The sequence below is a fragment of the Lineus longissimus genome, chromosome 15, assembly GCF_910592395.1.
Source record: "Lineus longissimus chromosome 15, tnLinLong1.2, whole genome shotgun sequence".
NCBI lineage: Eukaryota > Metazoa > Nemertea > Pilidiophora > Heteronemertea > Lineidae > Lineus > Lineus longissimus.
Window position 1 is genome coordinate 210480 of NC_088322.1, and position 12002 is coordinate 222481.

General features: G+C 41.7%; 2 protein-coding genes and 1 long non-coding RNA gene across 5 annotated transcripts; 1 reads left to right on the top strand and 2 right to left on the bottom strand.

Annotated features, from left to right (window-relative positions):
• Positions 1-580: 580 nt before the first annotated feature.
• Positions 581-2191, top strand: LOC135499837 (uncharacterized). Its single transcript, XR_010449351.1, has 2 exons — positions 581-785; positions 1517-2191. It is a non-coding gene; the product is annotated as an uncharacterized LOC135499837 (long non-coding RNA).
• On the bottom strand, positions 2126-11037 carry LOC135499836 (uncharacterized). 3 transcript variants are annotated; one of them, XM_064790806.1, is made up of 14 exons: positions 10951-11037; positions 10296-10494; positions 9901-10018; positions 9488-9696; positions 9088-9205; positions 7815-7902; positions 7352-7547; positions 6921-7035; positions 5860-6066; positions 5460-5577; positions 5047-5255; positions 4647-4764; positions 2992-3160; positions 2126-2637 (listed from the first exon to the last, which is right to left on the bottom strand). In XM_064790806.1, exons 6-9 carry the CDS (start codon positions 7836-7838, stop codon positions 6039-6041), a joined length of 363 nt encoding a protein of 120 aa, XP_064646876.1. In that variant the 5' UTR covers positions 7839-7902; positions 9088-9205; positions 9488-9696; positions 9901-10018; positions 10296-10494; positions 10951-11037; the 3' UTR covers positions 2126-2637; positions 2992-3160; positions 4647-4764; positions 5047-5255; positions 5460-5577; positions 5860-6038. The 3 variants fall into 3 exon arrangements, with proteins under 3 accessions (XP_064646876.1, XP_064646878.1, XP_064646879.1); XM_064790808.1 differs by lacking the exon at positions 9901-10018; XM_064790809.1 differs by lacking the exons at positions 9088-9205; positions 9488-9696; positions 9901-10018; positions 10296-10494; positions 10951-11037 and having other exon boundaries at positions 7815-7835.
• On the bottom strand, positions 10999-11748 carry LOC135499919 (lateral signaling target protein 2 homolog). Its single transcript, XM_064790980.1, has one exon. The coding sequence runs from the start codon at positions 11746-11748 to the stop codon at positions 10999-11001; it is 750 nt and encodes a 249-aa protein (XP_064647050.1).
• Positions 11749-12002: the final 254 nt, after the last annotated feature.

Here is a 12002-nt window from a genome sequence, read left to right on the forward strand (position 1 = left end):
GATGGATGATATGCCATCATGGCAGTTGATCGAAGAAGCAGTTGGCCGCTAGCACAGCGCCGGAGTAGTTGGTGGTTGGGAGAGAGGTGTGTGCGTGCGCGGGTGTGCGGGTGCGTATGTGTGCGTGTGTGTGTGGGGGGGGGGGTGATATAGTTACGATGATGCCTTTTTGCCCGGAGATAAGCATGAAAGCATAGATAATGATCCCGAGACCCGGCCGAGTGTAGGATTTGAATTCAAAAAGACCTTAGCCGACCGGCCCTGTCCTTAATATTATTATCATCTAAGTGTTTGAGGTCTCACTAGCCAGTATGCATGTGATCAGGTGGTGTCTCATGCATGCATTGTGCTATGTAAACAGTCTATAATATGCATCACTGTATTATGTCTAGACGACGTTGAAACTTGGTCAGATATGTGCATTCTACAATAGTAGACAAGCTATTGTAGAATTGTATAGGTTTGTGTGAGCAGAGAGTATAAGGGGCCTGCTGCCAAGTCTACAGCCGCTGATGGCGCTACCTGCCTGGCCTCCGCACCGGCTAGTGAGACCTGCCGCTGATTAATGGCTTGTGTTGTGTTGTTGTGGACGACGAGTGGGTTGAACAGGACTGGTTTCACGGTAGGATTTTGTCATGGAAACGAGGAAATAGACATTGAGACCAATGTACTTTCAAGATTATTGCATCATAAATGGGACCAGATTGTCGACATCTTGCCACACGCCATGATATTGACGAAATCGTCGTCGTCGTCGAAACGAGCAACCCCGGACCGACGGAAAAGTAAGCAGACTGAAAATCTTTTGCGAAATTTTGCCAGTTCAAAGCACGATTTCTTCGCGGAAAGAGAAAAATAGTCTCTGGCAGCGATGCAGATTGTTGTTTAATGCATTTCGATTCGCCCCAGGGTATCGTCACACATTGATTCGGCCCTGTTTTGACGAAATCTCGAACGGAACAGCGGCTACTCTGCTCCGTAAACATCATCGCGTCCCGCTGAAGACAATCTCGGCTCCCCAGGTAAATTGCTGTGCATTGGCCTATACGATTCGCGTGCAAAAATGTCACCTGGGCGCGGAGGTTTTCTGGTTCCGGTCAACCGGGTCAAGACGGTACACACACACACACACACACACACAATCGACTCTAACCATTATTATATTATTATTATTATTATTATTATTATAAACCCGATGAAGATAGGCGTCTCATTTCTATTTCAGGTATTTTGTAATGATGTTCTGCTGGGAGACTCTGTCTGTCTGTTGTTGTGAAACGTTAGTAGGTTAGCAACTAACTTAGTGTGTTGACATGCATATCTGACCTCGTCCTCGGCCATCATCAGCTGATCGATGTAAACAAACAATTCGTGTCACTGTGCATGCTGTGCTGGGCCTAGAACAGCAGCAGCAGCAGCAGCAGCAGCAGCAGCAGCAGCATGCAGTTGAGTCTCGTAGTGATTACAATATCTCGTCGTTCATTGGTCGATGCTGTTTAATAATTTATCTTTGCAGGTGCACGTCATGATGTTTGTTAGATTTGTCAAGTCGTGTCCAAGAGAAGAAAGGAATGCACGACGTCGGTGCTGTCGTGCAGTGGATCGATACCAAGCACTACTGATGACGGTAGAGGAGCAGGAGGAAACCGGGGGTTCCACAGGAGTAGGTGGTAATTGCATCACAGATCACGCAGGATTCACCTGCGGTGTGCTTGATAGTGATACAGCTTGGTATGATCAATATTAATATGTACTATTATAACTTAGACCCATGCAGTATGTATGGACGGTACTTCAAAAAAGTACCGTCACATCGCCGGCTATATAGGCAGCTTGTACGTTCGCTGGGCTTTTGGTTTCCTGGGCAAGGATATTCGTGTTGTGGTTCCATGCTGTGCAGTCAGTCTGCAAGGTGCATGAGGGCATTCGAGTTTCCTCCACAAGTTTGGACCTGAGGATGAAGCAGAATTTGTTGGATTCATGGAAGCCATGGAGGAGGAAGCCATGGAGGTGTCCGTCCGAGCAGATCATGTCAATCAATGATCAATGAATGTGTTGTGACAATGACTATAGCTGTGTTGTGATGATATAGCCAAGTGAGAAAGACAATGACAATCACACAATGTTTATCAATAATGTTCTTCTATTTTTATTTGTAATAAAACTTCGAGTGAACATTGTTAATTCAAAATTTGCATTCTTAAAATTTTTCATGCATGCTTGGGACTTTTTCACTGCGCAATAATATGAACTTCCAGAAACTAGGGCCTCGAGTACTACTATAAAAAGCTGATATTATCAGAGCTTGTCATCATTTATCCAGGAAGCCAGTGATCGAGAAGTTCTCAACACGTCATGCAGTCAGTCTACATCATCTACACAGTAACTGCCTACACAATGTGTGCATGAGTTCTTGAGGCTGGTGCATGTCTATCTCTCAGCAGGCGTTCTTGTTGAAGCGACTTCGATGCTGCAAGTGCAATCAATACAGCCTCTTCCTTGGAAGCAGGTGGCGGTGTGTGCAGCGAGGCCAGATTTGGAGTATCATCAGTCATTACATAGTTTACGTCATAGGTCTCTCCAGTCTTCACCAGCCGGATGACTTCCTCCACCACACTCTGTCTGTCGGCATAGATTCTGAAAGAGATGAGTGAAGCTGTACTTAAAAGAGAACACAACAAATGGATTGTGTGTGATTGGAAATATCAGACACATTAATAAAGTGTGTAATATCCGCCGCTCAAATAGTCACTTCATTTGGTTTTCAATGTCAGTCATTTGAGATATCAGGCAGTCAGCAGCGGCAGTGCTACGTAGTTATAATTACTACTGGCTGCATTGCGGACACGCGCGTGAATGTAACTGCACTCTGCATCTTCCAGTTTAGTTACAAGTAGTATTAAGTACGTAGACATGAAGATTGCCTACACACTGAAATAAATTAAAACAAGGAACACTGTGTATGCAATTATAATTGCTAACTGAACTGACCTGCTCACTCACTCATTGCCTGGTGGTAGGTGAAGTGGAAGCCCTCCTCCAACCCTAAGGTCTGAGCATCAGAACTGAGCTTTTTAACATATTTCAGAACCAGCTTGTTCAACATCACTCTATATGGCAGAGAGTGTGTGTGTCATACGTACGTGTCATGCCTCAGAACCTGAAATAATGAAATGCACATATTATTATTATAATCAACACACTTATAATAATTTGATTCCACAATGCAATGTTTGCTTTAATATGGGAGGCACATACATGTACGTACAAGGTTACGTATTTCTGATAAAGTTAGCATTTTGGAGACACTTTGTCAATCAAAGATTAGAACAAGTGAATGTAGTAACGTAACACAGTAGCAGCAAAGTGCTGAGTATTAACATTTCTCATATGGCAGGAGAACGGCTCTCTGATTTCGCCTCAGAACAGCCGTCCCCGTCGAACAGTTCAGATTTCAAGAACTGGGTGCTAGTGTTTGGATTTTTGTACTTGAAACTGATGCTCTCGTAATCGCCTAGATCAAAATTCATCACACCTGCATTGCGACACGTTTTACTCATGACGTTATACGCTGCAAAATTGTTTCTATTCGACTCTATTTGGTCAACCAAAGCCTTACCGATTGTTTCAAACATGTACATTTGCATTTTTTTTCACTCAATTCGCGTGTTTTGAAAAAATGATGCAATGCAATGCATTCATTTGTGATGAAGGAAAAACGATTACCCTAACCCCTGTATTACCTAGTCGGTTGTAAGAATTTCTGACAAAAATAAATTTCCCGGAAATTCACAAGTCCAACCAAAAATCTATAATATTCACATTCCCATGTATGAATCTCTCCTAAACACTTTGTCTACGTGTTTTTTACCAGATACAAACATGATTCCAGCAGCAGTGAAAACTCAGGTACCACATTGAATGTTCTCTTTATAGACATGATTGCAGGGTTGGGGATTCCCATCATCACTTTTCAAAACTTTTTCATTTTTTAAGATAGACCCCTACAACCTGCGAGAAAGTTGTTCAGAATCGAAAGGAGATCATTTTAAGCTTTAGTTCATCGAAATCGGTCTATCGGTTTAAATTTTATGAGAGTTTAAAAACTGTACACTGTTTCATTGAAATGGCATTAGTCAAAAGTAGCAGCGCCATCTGCGATCTACCGGTGGCGGGAATCGGAACTACATTACTGTAGGCAGCCATTTTGATTTTTTTGGCAGTCAGGGACAACACCCCTGGGCCAAAGTCAATGAAGGAGACCTCCGTTTAACAAAATGACCTCAATTCGTGATCACACGTGACCATACAATTAACTTATTCATCAATCCATATGATAGTTGACCTTTCGACCCCCTATGCATATATAATAAGGTAACGTTGTATATGCATAAGGAATTGTTCCTTTCGTAGTACATTGTGTAGGCAAATATTGTGAAAATGGCCAAAATTCACAGTAGGCACGGACATAGATACGTCATCATCTATGTCTCTGCCTACTGCGAACTACTAGCGCCACTCTGGTGGTGGAGTGGTGGAAGTTGAAACTAGAGAAAGTCACAACTAGGGAATAATGGCGCTGTAGGTCATACCGTCCATAATGACAATGAGCTGTGATTCCATGACAACAGCAAGGGCAAACTTACTTGTTGACTGAAAGATTTGCATTCCAATTGGGATCTCGCATCTCATCATCAATGAATGCGCTTGACAGGACACTGTTCTTGTCGGTGTTCGGCATGATGTTTTCATTTATAACAGCAACTGGAAGAGCAAAGAATGCATTGCAATAAACAGTGATGAATCAAAATCAAAATCAGTTGGCTGTCCTCACCTCATTCTCACAATATCCGGTAGGCCCAGGCTACAGGTTCAAAATTATGATTATGTACATCAAGGCCAGGCAGAAAATGACCAACTTTCACTGCACTGTGGCATTCCAATGACGATAGTGTGGAAGTACATTGTACCGAGAAATAAAGGCACAGCAATACTGTACAAACAACATGCCCAGAACACATTTTGATCTTTTTTAAAAGTACTTACCTAGTAGATAGATAGACATCACAAACTTAGAAGTTCTAGAAGTAGAGGGCAGTTCTCGTTCATTTTCTGCAATCACCTGGATCGAGTGGGGCACCACAAATGGCATCATCGTCATCTGAACCACTATGAACCACTATCAGTTGTTGACAGCAGGCTGAGCTGATGCTGTTTTCGATCATATTCACCAACTGTGCACCCTCCTCAACAAGCTGATAAAAAGAAGAAACTTTTAAAGTGAATGAAAAGCTGAAACCCTACACTCACCAGTTATATAGTACTATGTTACATCTATGTATATTATCATCAAACAGCACAGTACTACAATAATATCAGTAGTTCTAATTCATTTGACATGTTTGATTACGAGTGAGAAATAAATAATGATTCCATGACAACAGCAAGGGCAAACTTACTTGTTGACTGAAAGATTTGCATTCCAATTAGGATCTCGCATCTCGTCATCAATGAATGCGCTTGACAGGACACTGTTCTTGTCGGTGTTCGGCATGATGTTTTCATTTATAACAGCAACTGGAAGAGCAAAGAATGCATTGCAATAAACAGTGATGAATCAAAATCAAAATCAGTTGGCTGTCCTCACCTCATTCTCACAATATCCGGTAGGCCCAGGCTACAGGTTCAAAATTATGATTATGTACATCAAGGCCAGGTTAGGCAGAAAATGACCAACATTCACTGCACTGTGGCATTCCAATGACGATAGTGTGGAAGTACATTGTACCGAGAAATAAAGGCACAGCAATACAAACAACATGCCCAGAACACATTTTGATCTTTTTTAAAAGTACTTACCTAGATAGATAGACATCACAAACTTAGAAGTTCTAGAAGTAGAGGGGCAGTTCTCGTTCATTTTCTGCAATCACCTGGATCGAGTGGGGCACCACCAATGGCATCATCGTCATCTGAACCACTATGAACCACTATCAGTTGTTGACAGCAGGCTGAGCTGATGCTGTTTTCGATCATATTCACCAACTGTGCACCCTCCTCAACAAGCTGATAAAAAGAAGAAACTTTTAAAGTGAATGAAAAGCTGGCCTATGAATTATTTCACAATTGCATTTAGCAACATAGCAATCTGACACCAGGTCTACGGCTGTCAAAGCTTGACAGGACAGTCTTCTTGTCGGTGTTCAGCATGATGTTTTCATTAACAGCAACTGGAAGAGCAAAGAAAGCACTGCAATAAACAGTGATGAATCAAAATCAAAATCCGTCAATTCCTTGGTTGTGCTAGAGGGCAGTTCTCGTTCATTTTCTGCAATCACCTGGATCGAGTGGGGCACCACAAATGGCATCATCGTCATCTGAACCACTATCAGTTGTTGACAGCAGGCCGAGCTGATGCTGTTTTCGATCATATTCACCAAATGTGCACCCTCCTCAACAAGCTGATAAAAAAAAGAAACTTTTAAAGTGAATGAAAAGCTGGCCTATGAATTATTTCACAATTGCATTTAGCAACATAGCAATCTGACACCAGGTCTAGGGCTGTCAAAGCTTGACAGGACAGTCTTCTTGTCGGTGTTCAGCATGATGTTTTCATTAACAGCAACTGGAAGAGCAAAGAAAGCACTGCAATAAACAGTGATGAATCAAAATCAAAATCAGTCAATTCCTTGGTTGTGCTCATTGGTCTCTTGCTTGCGATCATTCTTTGTCATGTGTACTGGAATAGTTTATCCTCTATATAATGTGTCCTCCTGACTCAATATGTTCTCCATGAACAACTCTCCTCAACTACCTTAAAATTCCCTCCACCCAAAAGTACACACATATCTGTGATGTCGTCTCTACATGAGCACAATGTCATAATTGTGATTCCATGACAACAGCAAGGGCAAACTTACTTGTTGACTGAAAGATTTGCATTCCAATTAGGATCTCGCATCTCGTCATCAATGAATGCGCTTGACAGGACACTATTCTTGTCGGTGTTCGGCATGATGTTTTCATTAACAGCAACTGGAAGAGCAAAGAATGCATTGCAATAAACAGAGATGAATCAAAATCAAAATCAGTTGGCTGTCCTCACCTCATTCTCATAATATCCGGTAGGCCCAGGCTACAGGTTCAAAATTATGATTATGTACATCAGGCTACAGGTTCAAAATTATGATTATGTACATCAAGGCCAGGTAGAAAATGACCAACATTCACTGCACTGTGGCATTCCAATGATGATAGTGTGGAAGTACATTGTACCGAGAAATAAAGGCACAGCAATACTGTACAAACAGCATGCCCAGAACACATTTTGATCTTTTTTAAAAGTACTTACCTAGATAGATAGACATTACAAACTTAGAAGTTCTAGAAGTAGAGGGCAGTTCTCGTTCATTTTCTGCAATCACCTGGATCGAGTGGGGCACCACAAATGGCATCATCGTCATCTGAACCACTATCAGTTGTTGACAGCAGGCCGAGCTGATGCTGTTTTCGATCATATTCACCAAATGTGCACCCTCCTCAACAAGCTGATCAAAAGAAGAAACTTTTAAAGTGAATGAAAAGCTGGCCTATGAATTATTTCACAATTGCATTTAGCAACACAGCAATCTGACACCAGGTCTAGGGCTGTCAAAGCTTGACAGGACACTGTTCTTGTCGGTGTTCGGCATGATGTTTTCATTTATAACAGCAACTGGAAGAGCAAAGAAAGCATTGCAATAAACAGTGATGAATCTAAATCAAAATCAGTCAATTCCTTGTTTGTGCTCACTGAAAAGTTTGTCATCACTTACTGACATTGGTTGTATTCCACTCATACAGTCACTCCATATGATGGGCCGGCCCAGGTCTCTTGCTTGCGATCATTCTTTGTCATGTGTACTGGAATAGTTTATCCTCTATGTGTCCTCCTGACTCAATATGTTCTCCATGAACAACTCTCCTCAACTACCTTAAAATTCCCTCCACCAAAAAGTACACACAGATCTGTGATGTCGTCTCTACATGAGCACAATGTCATAATTGTGATTCCATGACAACAGCAAGGGCAAACATGTACCTTTGCATTTTTTTTCACTCAATTCGCGTGTTTTGAAAAGATGATGCAATGCAATGCATTCGTTTGTGATGAAGGAAAAACGATTACCCTAACCCCTGTATTACATAGTCGGTTGTAAGAATTTCTGACAAAAATAAATTTCCCGGAAATTCACAAGTCCAACCAAAAATCTATAATATTCACATTCCCATGTATGAATCTCTCCTAAACACTTTGTCTACGTGTTTTTTACCAGATACAAACATGATTCCAGCAGCAGTGAAAACTCAGGTACCACATTGAATGTTCTCTTTATAGACATGATTGCAGGGTTGGGGATTCCCATCATCACTTTTCAAAACTTTTTCATTTTTTAAGATAGACCCCTACAACCTGCGAGAAAGTTGTTCAGAATCGAAAGGAGATCATTTTAAGCTTTAGTTCATCGAAATCGGTCTATCGGTTTAAATTTTATGAGAGTTTAAAAATTGTACACTGTTTCATTGAAATGGCATTAGTCAAAAGTAGCAGCGCCATCTGCGATCTACCGGTGGCGGGAATCGGAACTACATTACTGTAGGCAGCCATTTTGATTTTTTTGGCAGTCAGGGACAACACCCCTGGGCCAAAGTCAATGAAGGAGACCTCCGTTTAACAAAATGACCTCAATTCGTGATCACACGTGACCATACAATTAACTTATTCATCAATCCATATGATAGTTGACCTTTCGACCCCCTATGCATATATAATAAGGTAACGTTGTATATGCATAAGGAATTGTTCCTTTCGTAGTACATTGTGTAGGCAAATATTGTGAAAATGGCCAAAATTCACAGTAGGCACGGACATAGATACGTCATCATCTATGTCTCTGCCTACTGCGAACTACTAGCGCCACTCTGGTGGTGGAGTGGTGGAAGTTGAAACTAGAGAAAGTCACAACTTGGGAATAATGGCGCTGTAGGTCATACCGTCCATAATGACAATGAGCTGTGATTCCATGACAACAGCAAGGGCAAACTTACTTGTTGACTGAAAGATTTGCATTCCAATTGGGATCTCGCATCTCATCATCAATGAATGCGCTTGACAGGACACTGTTCTTGTCGGTGTTCGGCATGATGTTTTCATTTATAACAGCAACTGGAAGAGCAAATAATGCATTGCAATAAACAGTGATGAATCAAAATCAAAATCAGTTGGCTGTCCTCACCTCATTCTCACAATATCCGGTAGGCCCAGGCTACAGGTTCAAAATTATGATTATGTACATCAATGCCAGTCAGAAAATGACCAACATTCACTGCACTGTGGCATTCCAATGACGATAGTGTGGAAGTACATTGTACCGAGAAATAAAGGCACAGCAATACTGTACAAACAACATGCCCAGAACACATTTTGATCTTTTTTAAAAGTACTTACCTAGTAGATAGATAGACATCACAAACTTAGAAGTTCTAGAAGTAGAGGGCAGTTCTCGTTCATTTTCTGCAATCACCTGGATCGAGTGGGGCACCACAAATGGCATCATCGTCATCTGAACCACTATGAACCACTATCAGTTGTTGACAGCAGGCTGAGCTGATGCTGTTTTCGATCATATTCACCAACTGTGCACCCTCCTCAACAAGCTGATAAAAAGAAGAAACTTTTAAAGTGAATGAAAAGCTGAAACCCTACACTCACCAGTTATATAGTACTATGTTACATCTATGTATATTATCATCAAACAGCACAGTACTACAATAATATCAGTAGTTCTAGATCATTTGACATGTTTGATTACGAGTGAGAAATAAATAATGATTCCATGACAACAGCAAGGGCAAACTTACTTGTTGACTGAAAGATTTGCATTCCAAATAGGATCTCGCATCTCGTCATCAATGAATGCGCTTGACAGGACACTGTTCTTGTCGGTGTTCGGCATGATGTTTTCATTTATAACAGCAACTGGAAGAGCAAAGAATGCATTGCAATAAACAGTGATGAATCAAAATCAAAATCAGTTGGCTGTCCTCACCTCATTCTCACAATATCCGGTAGGCCCAGGCTACAGGTTCAAAATTATGATTATGTACATCAAGGCCAGGCAGAAAATGACCAACATTCACTGCACTGTGGCATTCCAATGATGATAGTGTGGAAGTACATTGTACCGAGAAATAAAGGCACAGCAATACAAACAACATGCCCAGAACACATTTTGATCTTTTTTAAAAGTACTTACCTAGTAGATAGATAGACATCACAAACTTAGAAGTTCTAGAAGTAGAGGGCAGTTCTCGTTCATTTTCTGCAATCACCTGGATCGAGTGGGGCACCACCAATGGCATCATCGTCATCTAAACCACTATCAGTTGTTGACAGCAGGCCGAGCTGATGCTGTTTTCGATCATATTCACCAACTGTGCACCCTCCTCAACAAGCTGATAAAAAGAAGAAACTTTTAAAGTGAATGAAAAGCTGGCCTATGAATTATTTCACAATTGCATTTAGCAACACAGCAATCTGACACCAGGTCTAGGGCTGTCAAAGCTTGACAGGACAGTCTTCTTGTCGGTGTTCGGCATGATGTTTTCAACAGCAACTGGAAGAGCAAAGAAAGCACTGCAATAAACAGTGATGAATCAAAATCAAAATCAGTCAATTCCTTGGTTGTGCTCATTGGTCTCTTGCTTGCGATCATTCTTTGTCATGTGTACTGGAATAGTTTATCCTCTATATAATGTGTCCTCCTGACTCAATATGTTCTCCATGAACAACTCTCCTCAACTACCTTAAAATTCCCTCCACCCAAAAGTACACACAGATCTGTGATGTCGTCTCTACATGAGCACAATGTCATAATTGTGATTCCGTGACAACAGCAAGGGCAAACTTACTTGTTGACTGAAAGATTTGCATTCCAATTAGGATCTCGCATCTCGTCATCAATGAATGCGCTTGACAGGACACTGTTCTTGTCGGTGTTCGGCACGTCCACGAAACACTTTTCTAATTTCCTCGTAGGCGTATTCCTGCTGCTCCTGCTGCTGCTGCTGCTGCTGCTGTTGTTGTTGTTTCGTAGTATCCACCACGTGCAGCTGGAGGATGGAGTCATCGCACCAGGCATGTGTATGGTTGATTTTGAATTTTCCGAACACTGTTTTCTTGTCCATAGTCGACGACTTCGAGCAGGATGCAGTCATTCGTTTGGTTGATGATAATGATGATCGCTCCTCTATTTGTTGAGATGCGTCTTCTTCATCTTCAATAGAAGTATCTTCATCGCTGGTTGGTACGGATCCGGCGCGGTGCTGCTGCTGCTGTTTCTTAATTCCGGACAACGAATTATTCGTATTAGTTTTCACCTGTTCTGCTTTCTTTTCGGTGATGGTAGAAGGTGGTAACTCTACGTGTATTTCATCTACACCCTGTCGCTCAAACTCCTGTTCCTCATCTCTGTCGCTTTGGTCAGATCGATGTCGTATGGGTGGGTGTATGGGCCGTTTTCTAATCTCCTTACTGTCAGCGGACGAATACGACTTCTCACGATGACTGTCTGGCCCTTTTCTCATTCCAGTAGGCCTATCTCTGTAGCTAGGAGATCTGGATCGATGCCTCTCCTGACCATTCCTATTAGGCCTCCTCGACGACTCTGATCCGTTCTTCACCCTTTTGTTACTGCTGGCGCTCATCATGATGGTACAATGTTTTACTGGCCAATTGCACCTACTCTTATACACTCAGTCCAGACTGGACACGCACTTGGTATCCACGCACTGGGAGAGTGTCCAGGTGTCCATAATGAAAACATTGCCTATATGTACAATTGTCATTCGAAGAAGTACACAGACCTCGTACAACAACAACAACAACATGTCATTCGATGTACTATTTGGATTACCAACGACAACGACGACGGGGTTTTACAGTAGTAATACACAGCCTATGG